The following is a 26,200-nucleotide window of genomic DNA, read 5'->3' as shown; positions in this document are numbered from 1 at the left end:
GGAAGAGGAACTAGATATAGCCATTCATGCAAAGTATTACACTTAACAACTTGAATATTTCAGGATTTATTCTTATATAGTTAGAATTATGTACATTTTCTACTACACTTAAAGCTTTGTGCATTTCAATCTTATCACCAACTGGAATTGGAACTTCCACATAAAGATGATGGTGCTTTTATAAGTCACGTCTTCCTCTTTTTACACAAGTCATGTGTTTCACATCAAGGTTCTGTCAGAATGACAATATCAACAGGAAATGAATTCTTTAGGCATTTCGTGTCCAGGACAACTAGTACTCTTTCATGATTTTATATGATGTCACACAAAAATATTCATTTTCTTAATTAACACAGATTCTTTAATGCAAACCTAGACTGGTTATGTACCATCCGACTTGAACCTTGTAAATGATGAATTTATGATAATGGTATATTTTACACTCAAATACTTTGTACTAGTAAATGATTGAATTTTCCCGACACCATTTCTTCTTTACAGACATCAACAAATCATTGATCTAAGATCTATGAACATGAAGAAATTTTCAACATGTCACCACCACCTCTCAAAACTAGAGTCTGTACACTCACTCTTAACTTAAAACACTGTTTTATCATACCACTTATATGATACGTATTGCACAAATAGTTCATACTTGCTACTGCACAAGTTCACAAGCCCTTTTGCTTTGTTTAACAAATTTCAGATACTTTCTAATCAATAGCACTAGCCAAGGTGGTTATATGATTATAACCCCCGTTCACTAGCTAAAAGATTGTGCTAGTCAGTATTATGGTTTTCTTTGATACAGTATTTCATGTATTCTGAGCTGGGCTGCAGTTGCACTTTACAAGTTGTCCAAGTATGCTTTGATGTTGAATCAGATTCCTCTTTTGCAACGAATCATGATAAACTAGCAGCATAAATCTGCAACCTTTTAACCACTGCTACCTAACTATATTTGTAACCAATAGAGCTACTACTACTTCAGTGTACCAAAGGTTAACTAGGGCATTCATGTATATTGAGCTCCATATTGCAGAATATGCTTTCAATTTATTTTGTGATATCACTAATACAGAATGGACACCAAAATGTTAACTTCAATGGTATAAGGATGAAAAAATGATCCTTTTTTTAATAAGTTTAAGCCTGTGTCAAAAACAAAGTTCTTCTTTGAATTTCACTGTCCTACATGTAGATGTGTCATTTCATTCCAACGGGTAAAAAAGCTTTAACTGAAACAAACTAAGAAAACCTTGACAGTACAATGCCCCCTCCAAGTTGCCACTGATAGTTGCACGACGCCTACTGTGGCTGTGTAGAGTTGGTCTGTGCTGACTCCACCAGTTCTACCAGCTGTCTGTAAGTAGAGATGGCGTCCAGGGGGACAGACAGGGCCTGAATCTGCCAAAAACACACACACAGATGACACCAAATACACAATCTAACATCTATGCACCCATGTATGGTCGGGCTGAATATTCTAAACCCATATCATACATACAGGGGATTAGGATAGATTACTAATCCTTATTGCAAAGGATTCAACATAAGCCCGTACAACTGCAATTCTGGTAATGCTATTTCAGAATACCCGGGTACAAAGATAATCCATAAGGATGCATGAAGAAGAAGAGTATGTACAAAATGTACCACATGATGTAGTGTCACTGTTCAAAATAATTGCGTTAGAAATATCACAGACTTAGGCAGGTCATACTCATATATATAGTTTAATAATTCTTTTTTCAAAATGGGAATAGGGGCGCTACACCCTGATACTTTTTTCTGCATGCCGTTAATTGGGAGATTCAGATTGACCATGCCATAGTCCTTAACTGTTGTAGATTGTCGGACCATAATATTGTCTTCAGGAAACCTTAGAATGCCACAATTTCTGACATAAAAACACTTCCCTAAGTTGATACACACTTTGCAATTCCCTCATACCATCTTTTCAAAGAAAACCTGTTTACAAAATGTCACTATTTACTTAGCAGTTAGCTGCTCAATACACATGCATATCCTGTGACTGAAACTGTGTGACTGGTGTTTAAGAATTTTACACATCATCACACAACAATGTACACAAAGGCCTGGCACTGACTGGTACGGGTAGTTCTTTGGAAAAGTCACTGAGTCAGACTTCTTATTTGCATCCAAAATTGTGAAGGCGAAAGTTGTGTGAGTAATGTTATCAGCATCATAAGCAAATATTCGATTTACAAAATTTCAAGTTACACTCTCATTGCAGAAAAAGGGTTTTGGAAAAAACACTTGACTCAGTCTGTGAGTTCTAGGGCTTGAAATACTTTCAAATCATTTCCATTTTCTGCAAAATGTGATTAATAATACTTAGAGCCTGTATTCTTTACCTTACCTACTTACAACTTGTTAACATTTTTTCCTGCATTGTTTTTTCTAAAATTTACAGGTTGCAGGTGGGTATTTTAAGCCCTATTTTTTCAGTGTGTACTTGTTATGATAAGCATTCCTTTGTATAAAAGTGGGAACATACCTCTTCTCCAAACTGCTTGACGTCCAGGACCAACTGAAGTCTGATCTTGTCGTCGTCACTCATCCCCCCGGAAGACGATGAGTTCCCGCTGTCGCCTTTACGTAGCTTTTTTAGTCGCTTCAAACTGTCCTCCATTTTCTTCACCGCTGTGAGGATATCGTCTGTGACTGAGTAGTACCTGAAAGAAGATTTCGCATATTGTTTGTTTATTTATATTGTTGTTTATTGTAATTAATAGTTCTCAAAAACTTTCAGATTTCTAAATTTTTTTATCAATCTTTAGATTGGCCCCTTCAGTGTTAATAAAAACATGTGGTATTACTATTACAATGTACGTCATGTATCTTACCTTTCTGTGACCACATTCAGAATGCTGACCATCCACTGGCTCCTCCTAGTGGCAGAGATGATAACTGCATGTTCCTCCAGGAACATTTGTAAGGGTTTGACAGTGGCAGACACATAGGAGGAAGCCTTGGAGGGTACCTAAGTGTAAAGAAGACATAAAATCAGAACAAAAGCTATTACCAATATGTACTGACTAGTTATTGATCGCTTAGCCTTCATGTACATGACACATACATTGTATATGTTCATGTTTATACACTGGCTTACCAACTAACCAAATGCAAGTACTCATCATAGCTTGTCACTGTTACTCTCCACCCAGTTCAGTGCATGTACTACATGTATAAGTCAATAACAATATCGTTGATGAAGGTTAGACATCCAGGTAATAAGATACACCAAAAATAGGTGACTGTTTCTGTTTCAAAAGTTTATCCAGTTGCTTGAGTAATTATTTTTTGGTGCAACATCTTTCCTGCTACTTGCTTGCTTGTTAAAAACAATGTTAGACTGTATCTTCCCATGCTACATATAATGGTAAGTGTCTGTACCTCTCTGTTTGTTCTCCTGTACAGTCTGGGGATGTCGTTGGCAGGTTTCAGGTTGACCACACAGTGTTCAGCTATCTGTTGTACTATGTAGTCACCAAACCCTGGCAGCTCCTGGGATATCAGTTCTTTGGACTCCCCTAATGCATCTACATGATAACACAAAGATAACACTAGAATGGCAACATTTTCGGGAAAATGCAGAATATTCCCCTCCCATTACCTACACATCAAATATGACATCCTTAGCATTGACTGTAAGGATATGACGAAGTTTCTGCATAAATTATGCAAAGGAGGTCGGCATTAGCATAATTTATGGCCAGGTGTGTTTGGCCTTTCCTAAAGGTACCTACATCTCAAATATGACATCCGTAGCTTTTATGGTTAGGGATATGCATAAATTATCCATAATGCACTCATTAGCATAATTTATGGCCAGGTTTTCTGACCTTTCCTGAAGGTACCTGCATCTCATCCGTAGCCTTTACAGTAAGGGAAAAACAAGTTTATGCATAAATTATGCAAATGAGGTCCGCATTAGCATAATTTATGTACAGGTGTGTTCACCTCTCTTTAAGGTACCTACATCTGAAATAAGCCATCCGTAGTCTTTACGGTAAGGGACATACATACATTATGCAAATGAGGTCCTCATTAGCATAATTTATGTCCAGGTGTGTTCACCTTTCCTAAATATACCTACATCTCAAATATGACATCTGTAGCTTGTACGGTAAGGGAAATACAAGTTTCTGCATAAATTATGCAAATGAGGTCCTCATTATCATAATTCATGGCCAGGTGTGTTTACCTTTCCTAAATGTATCTACTTCTCAAATATGGCATCTGCAGCTTTTACTGTAAACGCAATACAAGTTTTTGCATAAATTATGCAAATGAGGTCCTCATTAGCATAATTTATGTCCAGGTGTGTTCACCTTTCCTATAGATACCTACATCTCAAATATGACATCTGTAGCTTTTACGGTAAGGGAAATACAAGTTTCTGCATAAATTATGCAAATGAGGTCCTCATTAGCATAATTCAGGGCCAGGTGTGTTTACCTTTCCTAAATTTATCTACATCTCAAATATGACATCTGCAGCTTTTACTGTAAACGCAATACAAGTTTTTGCATAAATTATGCAAATGAGGTCCTCATTAGCATAATTCATGGCCAGGTGTGTTTACCTTTCCTAAATGTATCTACTTCTCAAATATGGCATCTGCAGCTTTTACTGTAAACGCAATACAAGTTTTTGCATAAATTATGCAAATGAGGTCCTCATTAGCATAATTTATGTCCAGGTGTGTTCACCTTTCCTACAGATACCTACATCTCAAATATGACATCTCTAGCTTTTACGGTAAGGGAAATACAAGTTTCTGCATAAATTATGCAAATGAGGTCCTCATTAGCATAAATCATGGTCAGGTGTGTTTACCTTTCCTAAATTTATCTACATCTCAAATATGACATCTGCAGCTTTTACTGTAAACGCAATACAAGTTTTTGCATAAATTATGCAAATGAGGTCCTCATTAGCATAATTTATTGTCAGGTGTATTCACCTTTCCTATAGGTACGTACATCTCAAATATAACATCCGTACATTTCAACATAAGGTACATATAACTTGCTGCAATACCATTAGTAGAGCTACCACCGCACATCTACTTGGTTTTTGGCAGAAGAAGAAGAAGAAAGAAGAAGAAAGAAGAAGAAGAACAGGCAAGCAAAAACAGTATATCCCCCTTCCCACTGGAAGGGGAATATAATTAACTATCAAAAAACAAGGAAATGAACTAATAGAATAGTTACATGTATTGTAAAGCTTTTCAAATCAATAGGTTACTAAAGGAGCTTTTTTACTTCATAAAAAAAGAGAGTAGTAAATATATTGTTTGTATTTTGTGACAACTAAATCATCAAGTGAAATGTCATTATGACTCTGCATTTAGCTAGCAGAGCTTTGCCTGATTTCAACAACTTTAAACATTAAAACTTCAAACATTGCAAAGTATACCTGTAAGCACATCTGTGTTCTTCACACCTACTGCTGCTATCCTGGGTTGGATCACAGTGGAGAAGAATTCTCCAACCTGTGTTAGAAAATAAGTTGGAATAAAAAACAAAATGAAAACACAATTCTCTCAAAATATTCACAGATTCAAAATCACAAAACTAAAGTCAAGCCAAAGTTGAAGAATGCTGGTATGTACCTTGTCAACGATGGTATCTGAGTCTGTGACCAGGCAAACTATTTGAGTCATTGTGACAAGAGGACTGCTGGGAGTGGCGCCTTGTGAGAAGGGCCCTGTTGTTGATGCCACTGATGCAGGGGTAGTGGTCACAGTTGTCATAGTACTTGTGTATGTCATAATAGCTGTGGTAGTGGACGTTGTCCCTGTTGACGTTTGTCCAGTCTGTTCAGTCTCCTTCTCAGGAATTTCCTTCTCGCGAATTTCTTTCACCCAGGTGCCGTATCTCGACAGCAGTTGTAGCGTGAGTTTCCAGAAGCGATGGCAGAGGGGCGATAGGTAGATATCCTGTGCCCAACATTTCGCCATGCACTGCCACAGCGTGTAAGGTGCGTTCAGTTGGAAGAGAGTCTTATCCGAGGCATTGTTGAAGGGGGACATCAGGGATGTCTCAAGAGCTCCACCTATCTCCTGAAACCTGCAATGCAGGATTAGGAACAAAAATTAAGGTCAGCTTTTTTTATCATTCAAAAGGAATGGTTCGAAGAAAATTGGAAGATAAACTAGAAACTTGCTTACCATAAAACATATATTAGATATCAATAACATTAATTTACATAACAATTTTAACAATAACAAGAGATTTCATTTTTTCTTTACCTTATTTGGTAATATACAGGAAGACTCCATTTTGTCATGAAGGTGTTGTAGCTGGGATGAGACCTCAGCCTTTTGACACTGGCCTGGGAACCACACTCCAGCTCAAAGGCATCCAGGAAGTTCATACTAGTTACGTATTTCTGCAACAGATACAAAATGACCATTTACTGCAGGGAATATACACTTCAAGCAACTTAACACCATAAACTTCATATGGATACCATTTGACCAAGGAGGTTGATTTCACAGAGTAATAGGAATCTTAAAAGTTAGCCCATCTAATCTTCATAATATGTAATATAGCTTAGAGGAAGAGTTGAAATATCTAATAATAAGTAATATTCATTTTCAGTATTTGTAAGGCCCTTGAAAAAAGGAACATTTAAAATAGCTTAGAACTTTAAAAAGACAGCATTTTATAATGTCTTCTGGTTTTGCCTTTCTTTCAAGACACTAATGACTAAATGTGTACCATGGAGGAGAAAAACTGTGAGTGTCTGTGTGGAAGATTAGTTTACCACCCTCACCCATCCAAACCCCCCACCCCCACAGTGACACATACACATACAACTGTATACCACAAACAGAACCCAAACACATCTACCACAACTTACCTGGTGAAACATGCTGGGGTTGCCAGGTGCAAAGATGGAGGGTGTTCTCTTCTCTAACCCTGCTATAACCTCTGGCCACACTGCATTCACTAAGAAATCATACCCTCGCACAACCTCACCCTGGGCAGAGCTACACACAACAATAAAACAGTAAAAACACTGAAGAAGAAATTGTAACAAACAACTTACTAGAATATAGATACTACCATCTGTATCATGCCCAGCAAAATAGTACCATATTTGTCTTGGAATACATGTACATCGATAACAACTCTTCTAAAAGAAGTATACGTCATGAATACATACATACATACATACATACAGTCAGAACAATATCTATTGTGTGAACAAAATTGATAAGTCTATTTCAAAAACATTGTTTAGATAACATGTATACAAACATGGCATCCAAACAAAACAACATGAAATAGCAAGCAATATTTTGGATGATAATCAACCTAATGGTTGATATAGTTCTCTAAATCTAATTGTCTGTCAGTTGAATATGAAACACGTCACCTTGGCACCAGCCCAGTGGTGACCTCTCTAAGAGGTTTACAGTGTGCAGGGATGAAGTCTAACACCCTGCTGTACAGACCCTTCAAACCCTGGGGATGGGACATCAGCACTGCTTCTGTTATCACCTGGACACACACATATAAAATATGATTTACTATATTGAATTTGGAACAACTGCATTTGTGATTCAACAAAATATTATACAATTACTGATATCGGACTTGAATGTAATTTCAGCTAGAAAGCATATTATATCCTTCTGCTATTGCATTTGTTCCAAGACAATACACAATGATGGTACAAGTAATTTCTGGGTTACAAAAGAAACACATATCAAACCATTTGTGACTGCTTACTCTGACATGTGTACTTCTTTCGTTTGTAATCTTTACGACTGAAAGAATACAAGTCTACACACATTAAACTAAATGTAACATCTTAATAAAGTTTTGACTATATCTAGCTGTCTCCAACACATTGCCCTATTCCTTACCTCTTCCATGTATGGTCTAACAATGGTTTGTCTGAAGAGTGCCTCTGCGTCCTTTATCTTGTCTATGGTGGCGTATGTCCTGAGACACTGCCTGAGTATGTCCCTGTTACTGGTCCTCAGGCCCTCCAGGAAGGACGTCTCCAAACTGTGTTGTAAGGTGGTCGTTATTGCTGCTATTCTCTGGGGAATGGCAAATAAAACATGGTACTTAAGGAAAGATAGTTACACTTTATAAAGCAAGCTTCTAATTAAAGGTCATGTTCAGATGTGTATAAATATTCAAGGTGAAGTGTGATATTCAAAGAACTTTGAATCACAGTGATTAAATGTGATTAAATGTGGTTGGATGTATGAACAATATTAAAAAATATCAAAAATAAGATATGAATATTAAATATTAAAAAATAACTGTAGCTGATGTCACTCAAATATGTTCATAGTGACAACCTAAGGGACTTGAAGAAGATGGTCACTATGGATAGTAGACAGATGGCCACAACAGCTAGCTAGACAGGATGCTTTATTTTTGTGTCAATGGGAACATTCATCTTAAGGACCACCAAAAAGTGGTCGCACTGACCACTGGTAGACCTTGTGCAGAGGTGGTCAGTAGTTCTGACTATAACTCATGTTTAAATACAATGTAGTTGAAAGTTTTGAAGACTCACGGGTCTAATTTTCTCCACCAATGGCAGACCTTTACTCTGTGTGACGTAGAACTGAAGCTGGTTGAACTCTGTGGCCACTCTCTCAATCAGCTGTCCAGTCAACTCCCTAAACACAGTGAGCCAATTACAGAAAATCAGAATAAAGACATGGATATAAACTTACATGTAATCATAAGTTGATACAGAACAATGCGTTATGTTTTGCTTCATATAACAAAAAGTCCTCAATCCATCTGTTATGTTGAAGTGATAACATTACCTTTCCCCATCCCCCTGTCCTTGGTCCTGGATGTCCAGTATTTTTTCTATCTTCTCCACAGAATGGGTGATGTTCATCAACCTCTGTAGGCAGGCCTGGAGAAGGCAGAATAACCATTCATTATTGATTGGGAAAAATAAGCTAAAATAAGAAGACTTTTGAATTTCATTGAGAAAGGTGCAGGAAAAAGTACAATCTGCTGAGGTCTAGGAAAGAATTCTTAGCCCTTTGGACTATCTTATAATAGTTTTTATGCAAGTGGAAAAAAAATTCAATCTTATCTCTTGCCAGATGTTCAAGACATTATTGAGAAAGTTTCAATATTGACAATAACATCTTTTTTTGCAGTGTGGTGGTATCCCATACAGAACAATGAGAGTTGATATTACATGTGTAACACTAACAGTTATGTTGTGTTCAGGCATTATAACTTTTGTTTAACATAACAAAAGAAAAGATGTAGTAAAGATATAGTGCGGACCTTCTTGTCTCTAATAGCAGCCCTGGTAGCCAGTCTGTTTTCTATCTCCTGTACAGCAGTGTCCATTGCTGTTCTCACTGTCTGCTGGTAACACAAAAACATGTCAGGGACTGTTGAAGTCATGTAGATCAGAATCACAGTACAGACAGTTTTTGCTATGGTTATTTCAGTAACAGAAATACAACATTTTTTTCCTTATGCCTTAAATTATGGCAAGTAGCTGGTATGTTCACATCTTTTCACACATACCTCCTGTATTTCAAAAGGTTCTTGGTTACTAAATGAAATAAATGTAACCAAATCAAAGGCATCCTCTGTACAATTGCTGTTGCAAAACTAATTAATAAGGAACTTACCATGACTTCTTCCCTGAGTTGCCCCAGTGGTACAGACAAGTTGTTTATGGCCTTGTCCATTCCAACCTGTAAAACGCAAAATGTTCATGATACATACTAACAGTAAGTATCAATAAAATGGAACATTATGCAAGGAATAGCTGTCTGATTATAGATTCAAGCTCAACAAGAGTCCGTAGGACACAATTCTCCGTGAAGTATTTACAGTATGTACAAGTATTGACCCACACAAATTGCATCTCTGCACAGTCCAAGTAGTGTTTTAGAGCAAGTAAAGAAAAAGTGTTTGTTTATCTTTTTCTTTCAATACAGGAGTGGTCAACCTGCTGAAAAGTATGTTTTTACAGCATGGCACAGATGGGATCTAGAAATTCCGGGAAAAGTCACAAAGTTAGATCTAGATGGCCCCTTTTCAATTATCAACGAACCATTCAGCCTTACAACTAAGATGTATCAGAAATCACAAATATGCAGTAAATCCTCTTTCCACAATTTATTGCAGGCCGGCCTGATCTATAGCTATCAAGCTATTTGCAATATAAAAGGCTAATTTATATTATCGTGACATTTCACGAAGGTCAAAGGTCACCGGATCTAACCACCCGGAAGCGACACTGGCGCGCGCACTTTTCTGAGAGATATTTCTCAACAATCTTTCATCCCCTGCGTAAACTTTTTACATTGTCACAGCCTCCGTATTATAAACTACAAGTGTAGCAAGTTTGAAGGTCCAGAGATTTGCCATTTTCACACTGTGCGTAAAAGTGCATCGTCCGTCCCGTGCGCACATACTGTATGCGAGTTGCGAGTGGACACGGCATACTTAATACACAGACTGGAGGTCACTCTGCACATGTTCGCAGCTAAAACTCACAATTCCCGTTGCCGCATTGGTATGTAACTTGGTATATCGTTTGCTAGGTTGCGTGTGGTGATGCACGTTGTCTATTTTTCAATGTAACAGTGACTATACGATCACAATAAGTAAGGAAGATTTATACCCCGTATCTGCCTGAAGTATTCCAGTCATGCATAACGGATTATAACATGGTCCCTATGGCAGGGCAGTGGGACATAGCATTAATTATAGGGGTGCAATTACGATATTGGATTGACGTTTAAAGTAGTTATGGTGTAACAAAGCTATTGTGCATCACCACGCCGAACCAGGCAAACGATATGCCAAGTTACACACCAATGCGACAACGGGATCGTGAGTTATAGCTGCGAACGCGCAAACAAAAGCATTTCCAATACTCCCAGAAGGAGGTCATCCTCCTTCCCGGAGTAAAAATACTAGTATAGGGTGGTCTCATTCGTGAGTTTTTTCTCCCCATAGACGTCTATGTTATAATCCGTGTTTTACATGGGCGTGTTTGTAATGAAGCTATAGCGAATCTGCCTATGTCATTCATTCTATGTTGAGCATATTTACCCTTCATTGTACTGTATTAAAAAATTGCTACCATGATGAGATGGAAAGTTCTTCCTCTTGGATCACAATTGTTTGTTGTCGATAGTCTTAGAAAATAGAGATCATGAGAAAATACCCATAAGAAGGTAAAAATTTCCTTAGACCATGTCCTTTCATTTGTCATAAGATTATCTTACGAGGTTTGTGGAGAGGTTGACGAAGTCTGCGTAGTCCTTGTTGATGAGTTCTATCATGGCGCTGCGTAAGAGTTTGTAGTACACCTCCAGGTCTTCCCGCAGGGTTTCCAGTGACACTCGCCGCCGACATTCCGCCACAAACTGGTCCACATCAAAGTTTTCCTTGGGGAGAAGCAAAAGAAGTTTGCATTGCATAACAGGTAAACAAGTCGTAACACACCAGTATGGTGTAGTACAGTACATGTAAGTACAAGCTATGTATTACAGTACTTAAGATAGGTTTGATCTACAAGGATAGCACTTCACTGACGTTGAAAAATGACGTAACATATTGATTGAAATAGCTATGATGAAACCTCTATGCAAAATAGTAGCCTAGAACTCATGATCTTTCCCAGAATTTTACCCCCCCCCCCGCCTTAAAAATATAAACGCTATACACTACCAGATAATGTAAATAAAAACTGTAATATAAGTTCAGTGTTTGTTCTTTGCCAGTTGGCCCACAGATACACATTACTATGCATATGATTTATAGATTTATTATATTCCCTCCCAAAATCGTCTGCCAAGCGCCCCTCCCCCTACCCCCACAAAACCTACCTTCATAAACACGTCCTTGTCGAAACACAGGGACCTAGGACTGATCGGTAACGTGGTTAGCGCCATCCTGGCGGTGTACGGACAGTCAAGACGCCTTTAGGACGTAAATAAATGTGTATTTCAGCTGTTTCTTGTCTGTACACCTGTCTGCAACTTGAATCTTCCTCCACGTAGCACTGGTCATACACTACCCTGGGAACAAGATCTGCCCAGCTGGACGAGTCTACTATAGCGAGGATGTTAGTCGTGAATCATAGTAATTTTTGATAATAACAATTTTTCGATAGAGTTCTTGAAAAAAAATTGTATACAAAGTCGGAAAATAGTAATGTTGTGAAATGTTATGAGTTATTGTCTCTTTTATAAACAAATTATTACACCCCTCGTAACAGTATAGAATCGCCGCCACCTCGTTGCCAGGGTACTCTCAGTTTTAAGGTCGCAGAACACAGTATAGCTCCGCGACCCCCGTCCCCCAATAGTAGTGCGTCACATTGACATAAGTCCGGAGTTTTTATTCTGTGCACGTTACAGTCGAACCACAGACGTCTATCGTCTGGAGAATGACATACCACAGTTTGTTGTTCAAATCTTGATGATAGGGTGAGTTGATTTCAAGCTAACCACACCCTTGGAACTCCGTCACTAATCATTGTGGTAAATGGCAGTGCAATTTCCCTGACCCAATTGCAGCTATTGCAGGAGACATAAACTGTACATATATCAGAATGTATTTCTCTAGAAGCCACATGCTTATTTTCATCTCTGAAATTCAAGCAGTTTGTCTTTTTTCCGGTTGCTAAAGTGGAGTGAGTAATGACTTGAATTCAGAGCGGTTGGCAGGGTCTTGAATACCTGTTATGTTGATGAATGGTTTCTGTAGATTACTTTCTCGTAGTTTAAGAGAAACGAAACTTAGCACGATTTTTAATATTTTAACACTTAATGAATGTGTGAAATTTCGTTTCCCTTGATTGATGCATATGGAAAAGTAATTTACAAAGCCTTTATTCAACAGATCATGTATTCGGCCGTGAATTCAACCGCCTCTAATATCGCATCTCACTACATCCTAGCAGCTGTTAAACAGGAAGTGTTAACACTATAAGAGATAAAAATTGGCATATCATCTAAAGAAGCATTTATCATCATACATGTGTAATTTCAGCTTCGTACATTAATTGTAAGTGGGTCAGAGAGGAACTGATCTTGCTTCTGACGGAGTTCCAAGGGTGTGGTCAGCTTGAAATCAACTCAGTCTGTCATCAAAATTAGAACAACAAACTGTCAGTCTCAAGACGATATATGCCTTTACATTTGTGCCAAATTTCAACTCATTTGATGAAAAAAATGAACCTGTTATGAGGCAATTTGCAAAACATCTTGACTCACCCTCGTACTTTTTATCTAACCAAATCCAATTTCATGTAGATATAATTAGTTATTTGACCTCTTTGCTACCAGTGTAGGGAAGTCTTTAGTGACTTTCTAATCTATCATCATAGCTTCTGATTAATTTAAACAAATCTAGCGATATCATGTCTAATATTGTGCCCTTGGAACAGGCATTTTACACGGCTATTTTCTCATTTCAACTGATTGAAAATGGGCATCTAGTTTTTCATAACGGCCTCTTGGAGGCCCCGTGCGTGAGAAGAGCCACACCTCAAGCACGTTAAAGACCCCCCCCCCCCCCTCAAACCCGCACTCTTCCATCCCACTGATTGGATAAAACCTGTCGGTCTGGTCTGACACAGTTTTTACTTTCTGCTTCAACAGGTGTCAAACCGATGCTCTCCTCAACAGGTGTCAAAACGATGCTCTCCTCAACAGGTGTCGAAACGATGCTCTCCTCAACAGGTGTCAAAACGATGCTCTCCTCAACAGGTGTCAAAACGATGCTCTGCTCAACAGGTGTCAAAACAATGCTCTCCTCAACAGGTGTCAAAACAATGCAGACAATCGTCCTCCAACTCCTAATGGGTGATGATCCGAGGTACCACCATGTTGCATGCGACTGTTTAGATGGAGTTGTTACTGCTCCTTTATTTTGGAACTTTCATTTAATCATCATCTGATCTATATCTGATCAGTATACATGTACTTATAGTCGCTGTTGTTTCTAAATTGACATGAATAAGTGGTCCTATCCGTAGTTCTGGAGGGAAAAAAGATACATGTAATCTACAGACACAATGCTTATTGTTTTGTCTATTTATTAAGTCGTACCAAACATGCTTTTAGAAGTTCACTTATTGTCAACTATAGGATAATGATAAAGCTACTCTGATGACAGTACATATGTAACAGCATTAGTAATAACAAAAGTTATTATGAACCTACATGTATATTATAAATGATATCTTAGATACTTGTATCTTTATTACATTAATACATATCAAACCTGTATCAGGGGTATCTAAATATCAATATTGCAATTGTCAACAATAGTTATGATGATGATAACGGTAGTAATACTAGTAAATATGACACAAACAATGTTATCATCGATCCTATTCCATATAAACTCATATGTTAAGTTAGTAGCTAAAACTTATTGAAATATCTATAACAGCTGAAATTCGTTTTATTGAAACATATTGAGCAACTTAACTTCGTGCTAACATGTTCTTGTGTATCATACACGAACGTTCTTGGGAAATACATTGGTAGCACGGGTGTCTATCTCATTTTGGCTGGTCACTCCATTAATGTTCTGCCAAGATCCAAGAGCCAAAATAACTGGTGTGACCCAGCATTATTTCTTGCAACGGTTGTATTGAACTTGATGTCCAAAGAATGTATCCTCTTATACAAAGAAAGTGATTGAGTAATACATTTTGTAACTAAGTAACTAATGATGAATAAGGAATATAATCCAACATGATCAGATATACTTGTCATCTCGATTGACCGCTCATTGTCACATGCCAAGAAGTTGTCGAAGTTAAAGCAATAAAAGACTAAGAGCCAATATGATATTGAAATACGTACATTGATGCTCATGACACTGGACCAGGGGCAAGCTGGCGGTCTCGCTGTGTCATAAACTGGATTTGTGTCACCGTCTACTTCATAATGGGAATATCATGTGGAAGAATGACTAAAAAGAGAATAGAAAAGAAAACACGCTAAACGTAAAAAGATGGAATTGCTTAGTCAACTCGCCTGATCGCAGCGAGGTCGCCAACGTGCCGCGGGTCCAGTAAGACAGGAGCTTTACTGTGTTACTTAAACAATCTTTACGAGCTGTTGATTGTACCCTGTACATCTGTGGACCAATTACAATAAAATCCATCCGTGTCCAGAGTTTGTCCGTTTACAGAACTCCCCACTCCTTGATCTCCTGGACCTTCCGCAGTAGATCCTGGTCGGCAGGCAGGACTAACAGCATCATGATGCGACAGCAGACCCCGTACAGACAGTCGGCTTTGAAGTCTGCATTCAACTGCTCCAGTGTGTACTTCTGTAGGCCCGACGACTCTAGAGAAATATGCCATGTGTATCTGATAAATTGAATAGTTAGAATACAATGATGAGTGTGTGAGATCAATGATGAAAATAAAGTCGCCAAGGCCTCACCAATCAATTGGTCCTCGGATTCCTACACCAAAAGAAGGAAACTTGCTAAGTAGGTGGAATAAAGATAAAGATGCCACCAAGTCAACACACCATGCTTCTCAAGCAACTTTCAATAAATAAAAAAGTTGCGTTGATCTATGGAAAACTCAGCTATTTCTGTCAAAATATGAGCGTTTCGGGGTTGATGTGTACCCTGCATTCGACAAGTAACTTTTATTTGAGATCGTGGCGAATCAAGAAATTTGCTTGTGTAGGAGTAAACTAATTAAAGATGTTGGAAAAATAACGTCTATTGTGGATACTATATTCCTTTACATCGGAACAGTATGCTTGCAATAGTGCTCTGTTCAGATGCATTTTCATGCCGAAGAAGATGGGTTCTTACCGCTAGGATTCAGAGTCTCCTGCAGCTTTTGGTGATAGTGAGCCAGGATGGCGTCCCTGTGGCTGTGGAAGACGTCCCAATCCGTACCACAAAGGAACAGATGGACCAGGTCATAGGTCGGCGGGTGGAACTTAATCCCCTGCCAGTCCACCAGCTTTGCAGCAACGGGGACGTCACCTTCGTACTATTTGCAATGGCAGTGAAAGGGGCAGAACACGTTATGGCTCAACAAAGACGGGGGTCGATACAGGCTTTCTGACAGCTTTGACCTATAACTGAAGTCACGTATCCGTGCGTTTTCCTACCGTTTCAAATGGTTATTCTTCCTGATGATGGCTAAAGGTGAAAGTTATCATTTATAATTACGGCCAAGACTTCTGTTTATCCCCATTCTCTTGAAGCTTGAGCGACAGTCTAGAAGTATTGACAAGAAATTTCGAATTTGACGTCCACTAATACATTCGAATTTGAGAAAACGAAAGCATGCATCGTCTACCTTGATCATGATGTTGTTGCCCCAGCAATCTCCGTGGCTAAGCACCTTGACCCTCGGGTCTTTCGTAACATCAAACAAGGTCTTGAGGTTTCGAATTCTCTTCTCCAGACGAGCTACAAGGTCTGTCTGATCAGGGAAAGCCGCTGCGAATTTCTTCAAACACTTATGAAATTCGTTGGTGAATGCTTCTGTCGCTTGCTCATTTGGTGAAATGGCATCGGGCCGAATCCAGCCGTACTTCTCGGGAAGGGGTTTGCCCAAATGGAGCTCCAGTCGATGTGACAGGCCGTGCAACTGAGCGAAGGCCCCGGCTGTCAGCATCATCTCATCACGGCTCAGCGGTTGGAGGTTGGGTTTTATGGAGAACCCCTGAGTTTTCAGATTCTCCATAACCCTGACGGACACCATGGAGCTTGGGTCGGTGGCGGCGTAGTAGCATTTAGGGAGGAACAAGGAATCGGCATGGGAGTAACCACCGCAATGTGCACCTTTTGGCTGGAATTTCCGCTCTGTGCTTTGGACCGACACATCATAAAGAAGATCGGGGACCAAAATTGAGTAAAACTTCACCTCCAGGATATCTAATTGCATGTGAAAATCCTTGGGAAAGTCAGGCATTAAAGTCTGCGGGCGCTTGAAATCTGTCAGTTTGGCAACGAGGCTGTAGCGATGACTTGTACCATCCTTGGTCCCCACAGCATCAAAAGCGACGATGTCGCTCAGGAATCCTTCGCCTTGACTGATGGATCCCTTCACATCGACGTCCGTGATGATGACGTCAGGGAGGTCTCTCTGCAGTACCTGCTGCACCCAGGAGAGGGCGATGTCTTCAGCAGATTGCGGGATGGTGATCATGTCTGATGTTGCCATATTCTTTTCGATAGTGAGGAAAGATATATACAATAACAAAATTAAAACTCAAAATGCATGCGTATGATATGCTTAATCCACGGATAGGTGCCAAATAAGCTAGTTGACAGGACGAGCGCAGAGCCCTTCTGTGTATGTTACCCAATCAGATCAGATCCTTAATGCATTGGCCACATTTGGAAGGGGGGCAAAAAGGTGAGTGGCCAATCTAGTCCCCGGCTTTTAAATCGAGAGGACACTAGCTGCCGTGGTCAGCTTTCCTGTAGGAGCGTTGTTTGTTGAAAGGTTTGGGCCGTTTATTGGTTGGTGTCCGGCAGACAGCAGTCAGATGCCTCGGTAAATGTCCGGGAGTGACCGCTGAGGGTCCGATAGCGTGCAGTCTGATGCTAACTGACCGGTCGGGGAAATGTAGGCATGTTTTACGCCGGGACCCGGACTGATTCTAAGTCCGAATCAAAATCAACCGTGGGCCCCTTTGAGGCCCAGAGTGGCCCTGCAGCCGCATAGCAAAGGGGCAGCGCTCGAAAGTGCAGAAAACATAAACTACATGACGAGGCCCGTGTGCAATTGTGCCCGAGGCATTTAGCATCTGACCAGAATAGGACGTGATCAGCCTTTATAGTATCTTGTAACCCCTGCTTCTCCCTATTGCATTTTCTAAGAAGAACTCCACTAACAGCAGAGCTTGACGTCTCCCATTCGGGTAGTTTGATCAGTCATTGTAACGTGCTTGACCACGAAATCGCTTGGTCATGGCCGGTCATCAGCAGCAACTCCCGACGCAACACATGCAGCTACGACGTTTTCGTGCAATGAATGTTAAATGTTTTTATGTAAATTGTATGCAGCAACACGTTTTGTTCACAAGAGACTAGGCAGTAGAGGGTTTTTTAAAACCTTGCAACAGTTCATCTATTAGCGTGTGCCAATGATGAGCGATACTATACGAACTTGAACAAGTTGTGAATGCTGTACATGTGGCCCTGCCTGTGCTAAACTCTCTGTCCAGGCTACATGGGCCTGCGACTTGAACTTGATTAGGGATAGATACAAACTTAAACAAACAATTGATATAGTATGCTTAAGACTTCATAGAAACCCTGTAGTTTATGATAAAGAAGTATACGTACGGCAGCTGTTTCCCTCAGAATTGACAATTGTTCCTCGCTGCCGGTCAACAGTGCTGGTAGGTCAATGACTTAACTATGTCAATGGGATGTACCAGTTCCTGCTATTGCGGATATAGTATGGCAAGCACGTTCAGAGATTATGCTTGAGATTCAGAAGGCAGCTAGAAACCACATCGCCCTGCTGAATTCATTATCAAGTGGCAGTTTCCTGTCCCTCCTGTGCAAAGATTGTAACGCCCTGCTTCTGTCATAGATGATTTTTCGGTGGCAGACAGCTTTTGATGTAAGACAGAAGTGGTTGGTATGAGCCCCCTATCAGCTTGCTTGCTTCGTATATTTCCCTTTATCTAAATTTTCAGTGGATGATTGACCAAAGGATTTCCATAATGATATTCGGTATGCAGGTAACGGACAGAGATGTACACAGTGAGCGGTAAATCATGCACATTTTGCATAACCAATGAGGAAATTCTATGATTCCAGTGTTTTTCATAAGAAGACTTTACTATATGTAATGTATGCAATTTATGGCAAGTAGAATATCAAGAAAAAACAATTATGCGACTAGGGGCCTAATTGATCACCTTCTCACAAACATACACTGAGATCCCAGATGATGAGGAGAGCTAACCCCCGTCTTAATTCGCTCAGGCCACTGCAGAGTTTTCTGCAGGTACTAAAAGACAGAGAAAACATATGAAACATAAGTACATGTACATGTAGGTAACGGTTTTTGACAGCTTACCATTTTTTAATGCCAGCTCCACAGCTTAAATGTGGGGAAGACATTTTCAATTTGGAAATTTAGATACAATTAGACACTCTGACACAACGTTGACAGGGTTGATTTGAAAATTTGAACAAGGTTGATTTTTCCAAAACTGATAGTTGTAGATAGTATTGTCTTCATTGCCGGTATACCCAACGTATCTTATCTGATTGAAATTTCCTTGGATTATGTGATATTCTTTAAAACGATATCTGAGCCATTCTGCATGGTTTGATAATGTTCATATATAAACCAGTACAGAATTAGAATTTTCTAAACCATTATTATGGTAATCTGTCCCTGCCATGGCATTGTTCTTGGCTGGCAGATAGTCTAATCCTTTTATGAATTTATGTGGTTATGGGGGTCAATCACCTCTCAAACTGCTGAACAGGTCACAGCACATCCTTTTTGACTTGCCCTGGGTAAGAAATCCGCCGGTTTAAACTAGTAGGTCAAACCTTTTGAAATATCTATAACAGCTAAAATTCCTTTTTTATTGAAATACATTGAACAGCTAAACTTAATTTGTGATAACATGATGTTGTCCATCTATGCACGAAAGTTCCTGAGAAATACATCGGTAGCATGGGTGTCTATCTCAGAATGTCATTTTGACTGGTCACTCCATTAATGTTCTGTCAAGATCCAAGAACCAAAATAGCTGGTGTGACCCAGCATGATTTCTATGGTTGGATTGAAGTTGATGTCCAAGGAATTTCTCCTCTGATACAAAGAAAGTGACAAGTACTAACTAAGTAACTAATTATGAATGAAGAATATGATCCAGGCCAATATGATCAGATATACTGGTCACCTCACTTGACCACTCATAGCCTTGTCACGTGCAAAGAAGCTGTCGAAGTTAGATCAATAAAAGACTAAGATTCAAGATGATATCGAAATACGTACATTGATAAATGCGGTGTTACCTTAACAAGTTAATTTTGAGTCCTTACGAACTGTTGCTAATAGTTGTACCTTGTACCCCCCTGGACCAATGCAATTCATAAGTTTCCATAGTTGGTCCAATTAGAGAACTCCCTACTGCTTGATTAAGTGTAGCTTGTACATCTGTGGACCAATAAAATTCACCCGTGGCCAGAGCTGGTCCGTTTACAGAACTCCCCACTCCTTGATCTCCTGGACCTTCCGCAGCAGATCCTGGTCTGCAGGCAGGAGCATCAACCCCATGACGCGGCAGCACACTCCGTACAGACAGTCGGCTTTGAAGTCTGCCTTCAGCTGCTCCAGTGTGTACTTCTGTAGGCCCGACGACTCTAGAGAAAGATGCCATGTGTATCTGATAAATTCAATCGTGAAAATACAATTCTTGAGTGTGCAAGATCAGAAATGAAAGTCGGCAAGGCCCTGGAAGATTTTGGGAAAGTTTTACTTGTCCATAGTACATTCCTTAAGATGGGAACAGTATTCTCGCAATAGCTGAGGACAGTACTAGTAATCTATTTAGATACATTTTGATACCGACAAAGACGGATTCTTACCGCTAGGATCCAGATTCTCCTGCAGTTGCTGGTGATAGTGAGCCAAGATAACGTCCCTGTGGTTGTAGAACACGTCCCAACTCATGCAACAAAGGAACAGCTGGGCCAGGTCATAGGTCGGTGGGAAGAACTTGATCCCCTGCCAGTCCACCAGTTTTGCTGCAACGGGGACGTCACCTTCGTACTATTTGCGAGGGGTGTAAAAAAGGCAGCACACATTAGAACTCAACAAAGTCGGGGTCAATGCAGGCTTTCTGACAGCTTTGATCTATTACTGAAGTCGGGTATCCGTGCGTTTTCCTACCGTTCTAGCCGGTTATTCTTCCTGATGAAGGCTAAAGGTGAAACTTACAGCTGAGATTTCTGGTAGTCACATTCTCTTGGAGCTTGAGCGACAGTCTAGAATTATTGACAAGAAATTCTCAATTCAACGTCCACTACTATGTATATTCGAATTTGACAAAACGAAGGGATGAATCACACCTACCTTGATCATGATGTTGTTGACCCAGCAATCTGAATGGCTGAGCACCTTGACCCTCGAGCCCCCCGTGTAATCAAACAAGGTCTTGAGGTTTTGCTTCTCCAGACGAGCTACAAGGTCTGTTTGGTCAGGGAAAGCCGCTGCGAATTTCTTCAAACACTTATGAAATTCGTCGGTGAAGGCTTCCATCGCTTGCTCATTGGTATCTGGCCGAATCCAGTCGTACTTCTCGGGAAGGGGTTTGCCCAAACGGAGCTCTAGTCGATGTGACAGGCCGTGCAGCTGCGCCAGGGCCCCGACTGTCAGCATCATCTCCTCACGGCTCAGTGGTTGGAGGTCGGGTTTGATTGAGAACCCCTGAGTTTTCAGGTTCTCCATAACCCTGACGGACACCATGGAGCTTGGGTCGGTGGCGGCGTAGTAGCATTTGGGGAGGAACAAGGAATCGGCATGGGCGTTATCACCGAAATCTGTACCTTTGGGCTGGAATTTCTGCTCTGTACTTTGGACCGACACATTATAAAGAAGATCGGGGACCAAAATGGAGTAAAACTTCACCTCCAGGATTTCTACTTCGATGTGAAAATCTTTCGGAAAGTCAGACATTACAGTCTGCGGGCGCTTGAAATCGGTCAGTTTAGCGACGAGGCTGTAGCGCTGACTGGTACCATTCCTGGTCCCAACAGCATCGAAAGCGACGATGTCGCTCAGGAATCCTTCACCTTGATTGATGGATCCCTTCACATCGACGTCCGTGATGGTGACGCCAGGGAGGTCTCTCTGCAGTACCTGCTGCACCCAGGAGAGGGCGATGTCTTCAGCAGATTGTGGTATGGTGGTCATGTCTGATGTTGCCATATTCCTTTTAAATAGGGAGGAAAGACGAAAATTGAAAGTGCAAACTCAAAATGTATGACATATGCTTACCCCACGACGATCTGGCCACAATTGCAAGGGAGCCAGTAGGGTCGGTAGTCAGTCTAGGCCTGCATGCCCTTTTACGTAGAGCGTAATCGGCCGTTTAAATTTTACGTAAAGCGCTGCCGACCCCTCCAACTCAACGTAGAGCGTAATCGGTGTATTTTGCGTAGAGCGTTATACGTCACTTTAATTCTACGTAATGCGTTGTAGCTACCCGGAATTTAGCGTAAAACGTAGTTGATGAATTGTGCGTAAAGCGCTGTCAAACTTTTCCAACCTTGCTCTAAGTCACAAACGAGTGTCATGTCCGCAGTCTGCTTTGTTTTGCAATTCTCTCCTTCTACACAATGGAACAATCCACCGAACACCCAAAATCTTGTGCAATATCAATATAGAATACAACACGGGGTATTCCGTATCACCCGAGGTACCAGCCCGACCGCGGGTCGGATCGCCCGACGGCCGTAGGCCGGAGGGCGATCCGACCCGCGGGAGGGCTGGGACCGAGGGTGATGCGGAATACAACGTGTTGTATTTTATTTATGTCATACCTTGGCCATACCCACCCGAGAAAACACACATTTCAATGCGGAATGCGCCAGAAGTTGAGGGAGTTTTGTGTCCTCGAACAAGAAACTGTAGCAACATTGATTCCAATCTCCGAATCCGGTATTCGAATTTCTGACGGCCGCGCAACCGACGCGTTCGAAATGCGTTCGAAATATTCTATGGAAGCCTGTGTGATAACCCTCCCGAACCCTATGTGATCCGGATAGTTATCACACGGTCCGGAACACCCGTATCAGGCCCAGGCATGACATAAAGGCACATATCGGATACAAGGGAATGATCCCACAGTGTGCTGAACACGAGATTGTCTTTAATTTACGAGCAGATGTAGCAGTCAGGCTTGTTTCGAGCGAAGTTGCTGATGTTTTCACGGTACATTGTGTGCGCTTTTACAGATGATGACCTGTACCCGACTTGTCGCAGAGAGACGGGTATCTGCTGCACTTCCTAGTCAGATTGTCTTACCATCAATAAAGTTAAGGATGGCCACTGGCCGTCTTGGACCACACATGGCCATGGATGGAGATTTCAAACCTAGTACCTTATGACCTGCAAGGTAGTATCGGGCTTTACGAGGCTTTTCTTGGCGGGAACATAAGTGACCATCCTGCTCTCCACTAAACGCGTTTTCTACGCTGCCACATACGAGAACGACTATAGACCTTGCGCGGTAAGGTATACGGCCCTTTTCCGTTCTCTGCCAGCTACATGTAGTAATGCTACCTTTATCAAACAAAATGTTAGACTTTCTCTAAGTAACAAGTCCTTAGGCCGCTGCAGAAACACACTCAGAGGTGGCCGAAACAAAAAGATTAATGCATTCTCACTTGTCTGAATGAGCTTGTCAGCGCTGTTATCGACAGCCTTCGATTCTTACTTTGAAATCCTCAAAATATAGGGACTGTCATCTCAGGGGGTTGAATTTTGAAAATTTCGAACTGACTTTCGAACTAAATTTTAGAGAAAATTTGCTGTGTCGCATAATTTGCCAACTCATCCAAGAGACTCATCCTCTAGGTCGTTGACCTAATCTAAAATGTCACCCATGAAGTAATCAATGGATTGTGATCTCAAAGGTTGGCAATTGCGCAAACAAAGCTTGCAACGCAAACAGCCGGGGTCTATATAATTAATAAAGGTCCCATTGTGACTTAAGATTACTTATACGCCGCTGTTTCTGGCTGAAGTCACACCATTTGCCAGAAGAGACCTAAGGGGTTTCTGTTAGAAACGTCAATTAATGCATTCTCAGTTGTCTGAGTGAACTTGTCAGCGCTGTTATCAACAGCCTTCGATCGATTCTTACATTGAAATCCTCAAAATGTAGGAAGTGTCATCTCAGAGGGTTGAATTTTGACAATTTTCCGACCCCCCTATAAATCGCCCGCCTTCGGCGCTCGCTTGTGCCATAATCTACCCCCCAAAAAAGAACAAAATCCTGGCTACGAGCAAGGGTAGATCCAAGGAGTATTTTAACCTCCTTGGTAGAGCAGACATGTGCAGGTTCAGCTTTGCGACATCACAGTCCCCCGAATGATCCCTCCGTAATTATCTATCTATAGTAAACCGTGTCAACCTGCGTCTGACCCTTTTGAAACCAAATGAATGGCAAAGATCAGCAAAAATATGGACTCAATTCTCATCTGTTTGTTTGATGATACAGTTGTTTTTAGAAGTTTGACACTTGTGCTAGTGAGCGGGGCTGGAATCCAAGAAAAACTGCTCACTTTGTCTCTGATTTCTTTCTTTGAAATCCTCTCAAAAACACAGGAAATGGCTTATCAGAAGGTTCAATTTTTAAAATTTTCCGGGGGGGGCATACCCCCTGACCCCCTAGGAAGCTCGCGCCTGCGGCGCTCGTCTCGCGCCTGCAGCGCTCGCTGGTCCCTCCATGATCCTCCATTAACCCCCCCATTCAAAATCCTGGCTACGGCCATGACCGGTTAACCCTTTGGCGCTCTGCAGCCACATATGGCCAAGAGACAGCGTTCTAAAGGGCAGATAACAGAAACTACATGTACATGGCGAGGCCCGTTTCCATTGAACTGCATGGCGAGGCCCGTTTCCATTGAACTGCATGGCGAGGCCCGTTTCCAACTGTGCCCGAGCATTTAGCATCTGTCCAGCAAAGTAGAATGTGATCAGCCTTGAGAGGTTTGAGTAGTTAATAATCGCTATACCCCCAACCCGTGCCTAACCAGGACCCACATACAGGCTCTGCATATATAGAAATATATATAGGTGTATTACAAGGTAAACAATCTTACCTTTTGCTAAGCGTGCACGCTAGACTACGTGCTATAACAACTGGTCGGAACTTGTCACACTCAACGCCTTGCACTCAACTGGAACGTGAACATCCGGGGCCTTGATCCGGGTCGTGGCTCGTGACCCTAGCTTGGCTCGTGACCCTAGCTTGAACCTAGTTACCTAGGCTTCCCGAAGGTACCGCTTCCCGAAGGACAGGCTGAAGTCCACCATTCACAGGCCCCTAGACTTTCAATGGTAAACATATAAGGAAAAGGCTGTCAAAAGTCACCTACCTGAAGTTTAGATCATGGAAAACTCACATTGGCAGCGTAGTCTGACCTCTAAAGAGTCAATCTAATGAGTTTCGCCGTTTTTCCACCGGCGCAAACTCAGTCGAACCGCAGAGCTCTATGCGCATCCGTTCTGCGCAGCCTTCTCTAAGACGGCGTTCGCCGGGTCACGGCCGGACCTGGGTTGGACCCTGTTGCATGGGTGTAAACAACTACCTGTGGTGCAAGAAAACGACCTCAGACCTACATAATGTTTATACTTTTTCATATCTGTAGGACTTGCCCAGTGCAGCTATGTAGATATTTCGTGTATTGCAAAATGACAGCGGCCGCGGTGGCTTTCGAAACATTAGCAATTTTTGGTCAATTTATCTGTGCTCATCTTCCTTACAGTTCACCTAGATCCAACTAGCTAATCACATAGTGCGATAGTCCATTTCTTCACCTTTAAATAGATACCAAAATACCTTGGTTTATTTGAGGAGCAACGGGTTTGCCCCCAAAAAAACTGCGACCACATGCAAATCATGGTGGTGAAATTCGAGCCTGGGCGTATCTACCGATACACACTATACGCCGGCAACATTTGCATAAGAATGTTTCCCACGGTCAACTCGGCCCGGTGAAACTGCAAGCTTACGTAGGTTGGAGCTTGAACGGAACTCTTTAATGAAGTAATAATTTATTCATACTGCATTATAATGCAGCGTTGTCCATGCATGTCGATTGTTTCTAAATCAAACATACTACATAGGTTCAAGGCTTTTGCAACTTACTCGTCTCGTGGCAAATAATTGATAAGGGGAAAACGTCTGAGGCAATCCATTTCAACGATAGAAATGTTTTGTTTGATTATACTATGGGAACGTTTCCACTCTTTTAATGTATTTCTAATATTGCGAAATTCATATCATGCGTTTTGACCATACAGCATTAAAGGCACCCAGGGCATTTTATGAGGCTTGAAAACTGGAAAAATTCTAGTGGCTGTAATCTTTATGAAATTGACATCTAGTGCCACTGTTAACCACATTTGCGTGCGGATTTTTTAAATCAAA

The 26,200-nt window shown here is 41.1% G+C and overlaps 3 protein-coding genes across 4 annotated transcripts; all 3 read right to left on the bottom strand.

Moving 5' to 3' along the window:
- Positions 1-50: 50 nt before the first annotated feature.
- On the bottom strand, positions 51-12,094 carry LOC136432773 (conserved oligomeric Golgi complex subunit 2-like). Of its 2 annotated transcripts, none has more exons than XM_066424254.1 (16): positions 11,891-12,094; positions 11,288-11,449; positions 9,677-9,742; positions 9,321-9,404; positions 8,840-8,934; positions 8,581-8,686; positions 7,913-8,092; positions 7,420-7,544; positions 6,901-7,030; positions 6,287-6,426; positions 5,648-6,104; positions 5,452-5,527; positions 3,424-3,569; positions 2,874-3,010; positions 2,525-2,702; positions 51-1,410 (listed from the first exon to the last, which is right to left on the bottom strand). In XM_066424254.1, the coding sequence occupies exons 1-16, from the start codon at positions 11,954-11,956 to the stop codon at positions 1,312-1,314; spliced, it is 2,247 nt and encodes a 748-aa protein (XP_066280351.1). In that variant the 5' UTR covers positions 11,957-12,094; the 3' UTR covers positions 51-1,311. The 2 variants fall into 2 exon arrangements, with proteins under 2 accessions (XP_066280351.1, XP_066280353.1); XM_066424256.1 differs by having other exon boundaries at positions 9,321-9,401.
- Positions 12,095-15,045: 2,951 nt separating this feature from the next.
- On the bottom strand, positions 15,046-18,854 carry LOC136432771 (uncharacterized). Its single transcript, XM_066424252.1, has 4 exons — positions 18,354-18,854; positions 16,354-17,226; positions 15,858-16,041; positions 15,046-15,373 (listed from the first exon to the last, which is right to left on the bottom strand). Exons 2-4 carry the CDS (start codon positions 17,221-17,223, stop codon positions 15,210-15,212), a joined length of 1,218 nt encoding a protein of 405 aa, XP_066280349.1. The 5' UTR covers positions 17,224-17,226; positions 18,354-18,854; the 3' UTR covers positions 15,046-15,209.
- A 742-nt stretch (positions 18,855-19,596) lies between these two features.
- Positions 19,597-24,987, bottom strand: LOC136432772 (uncharacterized). The gene is made up of 4 exons (XM_066424253.1): positions 24,870-24,987; positions 21,115-21,973; positions 20,628-20,811; positions 19,597-20,402 (listed from the first exon to the last, which is right to left on the bottom strand). The coding sequence occupies exons 2-4, from the start codon at positions 21,967-21,969 to the stop codon at positions 20,239-20,241; spliced, it is 1,203 nt and encodes a 400-aa protein (XP_066280350.1). The 5' UTR covers positions 21,970-21,973; positions 24,870-24,987; the 3' UTR covers positions 19,597-20,238.
- Between the last annotated feature and the right edge of the window lie 1,213 nt (positions 24,988-26,200).

Source organism: Branchiostoma lanceolatum, chromosome 4 (genome assembly GCF_035083965.1).
Source record: "Branchiostoma lanceolatum isolate klBraLanc5 chromosome 4, klBraLanc5.hap2, whole genome shotgun sequence".
NCBI lineage: Eukaryota > Metazoa > Chordata > Leptocardii > Amphioxiformes > Branchiostomatidae > Branchiostoma > Branchiostoma lanceolatum.
This window is presented reverse-complemented; position numbering and strand designations above follow the sequence as displayed.